At 38.6% G+C, this 9,435-nt stretch overlaps 1 protein-coding gene across 1 annotated transcript in view; it reads right to left on the bottom strand.

The window, feature by feature from the left end:
• Nucleotides 1–1,063: 1,063 nt before the first annotated feature.
• MTOR (mechanistic target of rapamycin (serine/threonine kinase)) overlaps nt 1,064–9,435 on the bottom strand; it is a 65,720-nt gene continuing 57,348 nt past the window's right edge. Inside the window, 11 exon segments of the mRNA XM_010287543.1 lie at nt 1,064–1,606; nt 2,157–2,262; nt 2,915–2,995; nt 3,300–3,380; nt 4,089–4,154; nt 4,547–4,682; nt 5,181–5,255; nt 5,789–5,861; nt 7,376–7,458; nt 7,925–8,047; nt 8,756–8,903. Coding sequence (XP_010285845.1) covers nt 1,591–1,606; nt 2,157–2,262; nt 2,915–2,995; nt 3,300–3,380; nt 4,089–4,154; nt 4,547–4,682; nt 5,181–5,255; nt 5,789–5,861; nt 7,376–7,458; nt 7,925–8,047; nt 8,756–8,903 — 988 coding nt within the window. The 3' untranslated portion in view covers nt 1,064–1,590.

The raw sequence follows: 9,435 nt of genomic DNA, 5'->3' as shown, positions 1-9,435 counted from the left end.
GGCGTGGCGGGACAGCCCCCTGGGGGGGAAGAAAGGGGGCGCCCGGTGGTGGGTGGTACTGAGGGGCACCCCTCAGGGCTTGAAAGGGGAGAGACCCTCGTCCCTCTTCCCCCACAGGCACCCATCAGTGGCGCCCAGGGGCTGCCCTCAGAGCAGCCACACTAGTGCCTGGAAAGGGGCCAGGGGCATTGCTACCCAAAGCCCCTGACTGCCCCCTCCCTAGTTCCCATTTTGGGGGCACAGCACCAGCACAAGCAGCTGGGGATGTCCCTGGAGCCCTGGCCAGGACAGTGACACAGCCCACACTGTCCCTTGAGCTGTGGCTGTGACCCTGAAACAAAGAAAGCTGATGTTCTTACCGCTTGGATGACATTGCATCTGCTGGAAACTAGAATGTAGGGGTTGTATGGTCAAGTGACAGACATCATTCAGTTTTGGTAATTTTGCCTCCAGCTGCTATGAAAAGGGAAATATAGCCAACCACCTGAACTGATGCAGAAAAAGACAAGTCAAATCCATGGCAACAGGAAACTTTAAAAACCCCATGTTAATCTACTTCCCTGTCTCTTCCTAACAAGTCCTTAGGAATAAACAAGAACACAGTGAAAATGTTTACATTTTGGTGTAATTTATTGGCACAAAAATATTCAAATACAACATGGCATCTAAACATGGCTACTCTGTTGTATTTTGTGCATTATTTTAATATGCTTAATTCATAAATCACAACTTTATCTTCACCCTCATGTTTAATAACCATTATTTTCTGTTTCAAGTTATGACCAGCTCTACCCACGTCTGCCTCCTATGCCAAGCACTAACTTTCCCTAGCTATTTCCCAATTTTTTAAATTTTTTTTTAATTGAGACACTGCGGGAAACTCCCAAGTGGTATTTCATTTGTACCCTGCATCCAGTTTGCCACTGATCAATCTGCATAGAGGCACCTGACTTCGCTCAGTTCAAGGTCTTCAGTTCTTGGATCTGCTCTGATATCCTGATCTAGTTTGAAACACGACTCCTGCACTACTGTAATGACCGGATATACAATTTCCAATTTTGGGGCAAGAATTGAGTTTGAAAACAAGGTAACAGGTTGAAAACAATGGCAAAATTCTGCTTCTCTCTCTTTCAAGTTAGCTAGCTCACCCCCAAAGCTAAATGAAGCCTCCTGCACAAGCACATTGAGCTCACTGCAGACACACCAATAGGACTGACCAGGGCAATAATTAATCTGCAAATGACTTAGTTACACTGCAAAGTAAGTCAAAACCCGTATATTGTTATTTTCAATGGATCACCAGTTCCCCAAAGACCAAGTGGAACCATAAACATCTGTGGTACAATCAGTCTTCGCTGTTCAGGAAACCCAAATCAAGTGTTGTGTTTCAGACAGCTTGTGTTTTTCCAACAGCAGCTATACATTGGCTTAAACCAACTTTTAATATACTATAATTCTTTTCATTTACATTTCAAAATATTTGACAAAGGCTGTATTTCAGTCCAACGTTCAGTTTGTGTTTGTAGAAGAGCAAGTTTGGAGTGCAAAAGCCTCCAGAATAAAAGTCTGTGGATACTTTGGAATCTTCCGTTACCAGAAAGGACACCTAAAGAAAACAGAGATATTGTAGTAATGCCGACTTGCATATAGTTTCACAAAGGCAACACTGAGAAGGACTGAGATTACAGACTAACTAGGTACCATTTTAGTATAGGAAAAGTTGCAGGTGAGCCCCACTTCTTTCCAGCTAACCAGTGTTTAAAAATGCTAAAAAGATCTGTTTTGTTAAGCTTAGTCCAATGTTAGCTAACTTTCAAAATGACAGTAAACCATCTTTGTTTACTTTAAAAGATGTGGTTCTTCACTGTAACTGAAATCAGTAACCACCACATACCTTATTTCAAACAGTTAAAATGTTCAGGCTGATCAGGGTTTAAATGTTCTAAAATCCCTGTCACTACTTATAACAACAACTTTCTTACAGATGACTGTCTATGGGATCGCTATCATAGGCTTGCAAAATTTACCAGAGCAGATGCTACATGTGGTAAGGCTCCCACATATAACTAATTACACAAGTGACATATTCCTTAGTTGTTCTCTGCTCAGATTATTCAGAGAAGAATTTTGCAAGGTTAGCTGAATGACAAACTCACCATCCAATGTAGCACTGGCACAGATTCTCATGAGAAGTAGCTTGCTTAATGAGCAATTCTACTTGTGTGGGTACATCAAGAGTTTCGTCATGAGAGAAGTCTCGACCTTTGAAATTAAAGGATGAAGAAACCCCATAAATGGAAGTCACAAATCATATAACATAACTTGCTTCTGGGTGGCAAGTTAAGGACTGACAGGACTTTTAACTACCTTTCCCTTACAGTATATAAAATGCAAAATTTTCCAAACATGGAGAACCTCTGAAGGCATACAGAGCCCAAAACTCTGTTTTCCTAATTATTATGGTTTCTTCCTTTTACCTTCTCCAAATAATGGATAAACCAACAATACATAACTTTCCAGTAGCTGGAATCCTGGTCCTAATCCCTTCAAGTACATTATTTGGCTGGTGGGGGTAGTTTCTTACAAACTTCAAGAGCATAAAATTTTGCTACTAAATGCTGCAAAGTATAAAGCCAGGACAGTAGAAATTCAACTTCCACTAACAAGCTAAGACATGCAAAATATTATGTCTGTTCAGTTACAATCACCTCCGTACTTTTCAAATTGGACTCCTTTGTATCTAAATGCAGGCACCAGTACTTTGGTGGTTGACAAAAACAATAAAATGGCCTCACCCACTTAATCAGAGTATGTTAAATTCAAAGATTAACACAAAATACAAACACTAAAAGTAGTGCTTATCCATCTCATCAGATTTTATGTTTATCTTATATAAACATAAAAACATGCTCACCAGTGAGCTTATCTCGGACCCTGTTGATGATTTGAATCGCCTTCTTATTTAGAGCTTCTGGCTTCACTAGACCATCTCCTACTAAAAAACAGAAGTAGGAGAGACAATTAGGACTTCGTCTGAACAATAAAAATATTTGTACTGCTGTTACACCTGCCCTTCTCAAACACCAGAAATACCATTTTGAGAGCAAACCCACCCAGATACCAGTGTATTTTGTCACTTTTTTTTTTTTTTTGAGTTGAGAACACAGATAATTATATTCCTCATTTATGCTGACAAGGAACTGTATCTGTCCCATCTCATGTAATTTTATCTGGACAGTGATGAAATTTTCTGATCTAAGAACAAATTTCTGCATCAGTATAGAAACAATGAAACATACTGAAGGAATGGATGGATTCAGGCACTGTGGTCCCAGTTTTCTTATGGGCCGTCTCACCCAATTCCACACTGTCCAACATTTCTATTGAAAAAAACCACATGAAAACATAAAAGCATAAATGTGAAGCTGAAAAGCAGGTAAAATAACATTCTTCTTGAAACATTAACAAAACTGTTAATCAGCTCATTTGAAAAGCATATCTGACTGTGACCCAGCGTACAGTGTACCACACATCTCTACCACTAATGGAAGCATGTCACAGGAGCAAACATTATTTTCCCCTTGCTAACATACTGAAAGGCCTGATCCAAAATTGTAGGAACATTTTGTATAACAGTGTAATTGAAAGATATTTTGAAACGACATACAGTTAACCTAAACTTATGATCAAATGAGTATGTTTATTTGTAGAACTCTCCCTATGAAACACTGTCCCTGTTCTGCAGTCCAGTAGCAAACAACCGCTAAGATTCCACACAAAGCTCTCAACATTCAGCCAGGTAACTACTTGCCATGTTTTGCACACTAATATTTGGTAGTTAAGTAAACAACTATCACATATCAATTATACCTCTGTATGTGCCCCAGAAGGGTGTTAATAGAACTGTAAAGGAGCATCTGCTTTTTGAGCCGAAGTACTGAACTCACCACTTCCACTCCTAAAACTAATAAGCTGTTTATCTGTCTACTTTTGAGAAGAGGACTGAAAATATTCACCCCGTCGTCTTGTGCACTATTGAAAAAAACCCACTCCAAACATTCATGACATACATCATCTTTTCTACTCACCTACTGACTGACTAGCTGAGTAGGAGTCTGTTCTTGTTCGTGAGCGCTTATTGCCCTTTGTATTTGCTGCAAGAAAATAAGGAGTTGAAAAGTATGAACTGGAGTTTCAGTGTTTCATAGCAAATCTGTCCACAAACAATACAGATTTGACTGTCTATCTCCAAATTTTATGTCACCTGAAAATAGCTTTCAACCTCCTGATGACAATTAATACAAAACCATCCAATTTTGCTTGTAGTTTAGTTTGGTGCCTGTGTTTAAGGGCAAAAGGGTTTTAACGACTGTGGTAATTTCACATTACAATCCCTAAAACTGTATGTACACAGAAACAGCACTTGCAAACCAACAATTTCATCAAATTGTCTTCAAACAGACATTGGATTTCAGGCCTTTGTATTTCTTGTATGAAATCAGACTGATTATTCTTTTGCTGTCGCTGTTTTATCAGAATTACTTACTGTCCATCAGCCGCCAATTCAATAATGGATCATACACAAAGGCTTCAAGCACAGCCATGACACTGTCCTTATGTTCGCGCAGGACTTCCATCACTGTGTGACAGGTGATTCTGTAATTGCCATCGAGGCCCGTCACCTTCAGAAGAGAAAGAAGTGAATCAACCATGCTGCTTCACTCATTATGCAACTCCTACCCTAACATTCAGGCAGCAGGACGTGGCTTGTGTTTTGAACTTGAATTCACTTCCACTATGCTTTGTTCATGAAGAGAAAAAGATAGATGTTCATTACAAACAGAGAAGCTCTCTTCTGCCATTAAGATGATCTTTGCAAAGTACCATGCCATCGGCTGTGTCTGGTTGATGGTCAGCTATTTGAAAAGCTAAGGAACACCGAAGAAACTGGAGGAATTTCAGGGGTTTTTGCATCAGTGAAAACATTGCTTTCCACTATAATGCATTGTAGAGATCACAGGATATATTTTAACTTCTAGAAAATGCAGCTGAAGCATTAATACCTTTGGTTCTTACAGTAATGGAGAGGTTTAGCCACCACAGAAAATAGAGGAAAAAGTGAGAAATTGGTGCCATTTTCCCTAGAAACATCCCCTTCATATTGAAGAGGTGATGCTTACCTCCATAGCATTTGTCAGCATCCTTGTTAACCTAAATGGAATCTTCTCAGGGAACTTTTCTCTTGTCATTGCAACCTAAACACATGATGATGAAGAATTAGTAAATTAATAGCTATCTTATTATTTAATAATTAGTAAGTATTGTGGGTTTTGGTTTTTTTTTTTTTTTTTTTGGCTATAACCTGGAAGGTTGTATTCCAAATAGGAAGTAAAGTCCCAGCTTTGTGTACCTTGGTTTCCATAAATTTTTGGGAAAAACTATGTAATCAACCTGATAACACAGAGGGAAAACTCAAGTGCGTGCCCAATTGCTAGTAGGCAGACTGCCTATCAGTAGCTTAAATTGCTCCAAGAAATTTTACAGCAGAGTGATGTTAACACTTCTGTGCTTATTCCAGTGGTTAGCTAATTCCCAAGCCATGCCTCCGAGATAAAATGTTTATTATTTTCATCTTGACTGTAGGTAAAGTGAAGCCCAAAAGAGAGCTAAAGGACTTGCCCAGGATCACACTCCAAGGTCAGTTTTTCCTGGCTTATAGGTTCATTTCTGTTCCACCAGAAAATGTGAAATATTACAGAAAATTTAATGTCTGAATACAAAGATTTACCTCAAAACAGTCCCCAAAGTCGATATGCAGGATCTTTCCACTCAGTCTGTCTAACATCAGATTGGAGGGGTGTCTTTGATGATGGAGTAAAGAAAAAAAAACAAACCAGAGTGACAGACCATTATAAAAATCCAAAGTAAATCACAGCAGCTCCAGTCTGAAATGATATTTATCTTCATGAACAAGAATGGCCAGTGACAGCTTGCTTGTCTGAGATCTTCAGTCTCAGGATGAACAGAACAGCTTCCTGACAGCGCATCTATCACATTATTTTTATAATTACCTCTCAGGAGTCAGAGATCTTTTCACCTTAGAAGATAAACAACCTATTGGACCACAGCCATCAGTACCTTTCTTGGATATGAACATTTATTTTTCAGTTAGGATAAATTCTTCTACCTGTTTTATGCTTTTTCATTTTTTCGGTATAGGAAAAAAATAATGAATTTTGCTACAGGTGAAGTAATGCAAATTGGATTACCACCAGAACAGAAGAGAATCAATCCAGACTAGGAAAACCACAACGCTGCTATTCTTGCTGACTTGTTCCAATTTTGTTTTAATTCAATTTTCAAAGGTTTATAGTTTCCTTACATAGACCTTTAACTCCAGAAATAAAAGCTTTTGTTATGAAAACATTTCAGGATTTAGCTGTTTTTGCATTACAGACCTTAAATCTAAAATATGTTGTCTTCAAAAGTACTTTGGAAGTTATGATGTCCCCTTTTGACAGTAAGCCATATGCTAAATCAAACATTTGCTCTTTTTTTTTTTTTTTTCATTATTTGCCCAATCCATTTGGATTGTACATACTTCCCTCCAGAACACGGCTGCGTTGCAGATCAGAAAAAGCACCATGTTAAGTAATAGTTAAACCAACATTAACTTTCACTTGTTTTAAGTCTAGAGCAGTATTTATGGGGGACTTATGTGTCTTTGACAACTGCAGTGAACACACATAACACTAGACGTTCCTGTTTCACAGAATAAATAACCATCAGACAAAAAAAAAATGTGCAAAATAAGTAGTCTTACTGAACCCATTTGGAAGGAGAATCAGAAGACCTCTGCCACTAAATACTTTCTGGATTTCTTTTTGCTACTTCAGGGAACAAAAACTGAGGCTTGATCATGGTGCTTCTTTCCTCCCCAAAAAGCTGGATGTATCTGTACAGTCCTAACAGGCTTTGCAGAAAAATTGGTCTCTCGTATGCATGAAGCACACACATGCACAGATTTGTGGCAAAAGTCAACAATATTTCCGTTTTACAGAATGGATGAAGAAAGATTTCCCATTCTGTGAGTGAAAGGACAAAATTAGAACTTGTGGTTCTGATGCAATTGTGTGTGTATTCCTCTCAAAATAGACGAAACTCTTATTTGTACTCAAGATACACAAACCCTACATCTCATGCCTGCAGTGCTGAAAATAATGGCAGTATAATTAGGTCCTGAAAGATGGTATCATTGCAACTTAGCAATAACCACAATGAAAGATGTTATCATAGGAACAGATCCAAGGAATTAATTGATAGGCCTACACAGTCTGTGCTTTTATTTAAAAGAAATATTTACAATTTCACTTACCTGTCCCCAAGGCCCAAAATGTACCCAACCATTGACATTACAGCTAGTGAACGAGTGTAGTTTGTTCTTCTGTCAAACCACACCTACAAGTGGAGACAAAATAGAGTCAGGCAGGCATGTTGCACATTTCAGCTTGTATTTTAATTTATATTATACATTAACTACTTGCATTTTGCACAAAGTGAAACTGTGATATGCTTAGGTTTAATACACTCCATAGCCTGAGGGGGTTCAAACATCCTGTGGACTCGAATTAGATGTCTAAGCAATTAAGATAATATATTCTGAGTCTCCTGCTTTTCTCTCCCCATGCACAGTATATGGAGCTTCAGTCTCCAGTCTTGGGCTTTGGACTGCACTCTGGCAGCCATTGTGATTTGAACCTTATAATGCCCCTTGTCAGGGGATATACACGTGTGGATACACATTCTGCAGTGATTCGTCTGGAGTTTATGATGAATAAACACCAGCTCCCACTCATTCTGCAGAGAAGGCAATTCCACGTTATGCTGATTTCCAAACACAAGCTATTACATGTGCTGAACTCACCTCTGAGCTTGGACTTTTCAACCACAGCAGTTTGGCAAGGTCATCGCCAGCCGTGTTATTGACAGCGTGTTCAAATACTTCTACTTTCTGCATCAGAGTCAGGTGGTCATAATCTGGAGCCATCTATAATTGAGAAGTGACACTCAGCAACTTGAAAAAAACACCTCCAGTAATCTCAAGTTGCACTATGAGAAACACAGTAATCACAAATAATTTCATATCGAATTTATATTGAAATTATTTGTAGACTGACCAGTATGTTGCCAAAATAGAGTCAGATGACCACCCAGCAGTGAGGAATTAATTTTAAATGGAATAGCAAATGATTTAGCATCCACAAAGTAGTCGATAGCCATATTTAATTAAAATACTGCAAAGGTAAATACGTTTCAAAAACCATCATTCAAATAAGACTTCTGGGTTGGCACACGCTTTCCTTTTAGTCAGGCAATTCCAACTTCTCTAGCAATGTTCAGTTTCTCCAGTCAATCTAGTTTTAACCCTGTTGCTTAGAGGTTTGTAAATGCCAGCAGCATAGCACCTTGTGTAAGGCACATCATAGTCACGCAAAATTCCAAACACATTTTAGTCACCAGATGGTAACAACTTGTGGTCACTGCTAAAACAGGAAAGGAGAAACAAATAAACCTATGGCCAATATTACCTCTTGGTAGCATTTATAACTCTATCTGATATTTTTGCATTTATTATTGGTACCAATAACAATCAGAAAACAGGCAAAGGAAGAACAAGCTGCGCACCATTATTCTTCATTAAGACACTGGAGTCCTAAAAGAATGTACCAAAAACTCTGCCAGCTTTGCCCTTTACCCTCAGCATGATGCGATGTTCAATGTTGAGCAGGATCTTTTTCTTCTCTCTGTAGTCTCGGATGAGTGCATGCAGTGTGTCACAGTGGGGGACCCAACCAATCAAGCCTGAATTTGTAGACAGTGGAATAACAGCATATCTTTGGATGCTACAGGAAAAAAAAAAAAAGAATTAGAGCTGAAATTGTTGTATGTTGTGAATCATTACATTTTGAGATACTTAAAACAGCTACTATTACATCTGAGACTGATCCAGGTTGTCTCTTCAGTAGTTGCCCTGCTTTTCTTCTCTTCAAACAGACCAGAAAAATCCATTTGCACAGATTGCTGCCTAATAATCTACAGACATTCCCAAAGCTTATGCGGTTTTCACTGAAAGACTGCTTTCAGAAGGTACCTGTTATGTCACCCAAGATGATCTATTATTTGCATGTGACGTTCAATATGTTCACAATGAAAGACATGGTACAGAACTGCAGTCAGTGACTATTCACCAAGCTATTAAGTGTCTATAATAAAAACGGTTTTGAGGTTGCCACAAAGACCATAACTATTTATGAGATGGGACTTCAGCTAAATAAAACTAATGATCCTCTCAGGATGCATTTCCTCCAAGTTTGAATTCTATGAATGTTTTTTCCCCTCTCTCTGGTGGTGTGGTTTGTGGGTTTTTTTTGTTTT

Source organism: Phaethon lepturus, unplaced genomic scaffold, assembly GCF_000687285.1.
Source record: "Phaethon lepturus isolate BGI_N335 unplaced genomic scaffold, ASM68728v1 scaffold45465, whole genome shotgun sequence".
Taxonomy (NCBI): domain Eukaryota; kingdom Metazoa; phylum Chordata; class Aves; order Phaethontiformes; family Phaethontidae; genus Phaethon; species Phaethon lepturus.
Note: the sequence above shows the minus strand (reverse complement) of the source record. Positions and strands in the feature narration are given on the sequence as shown.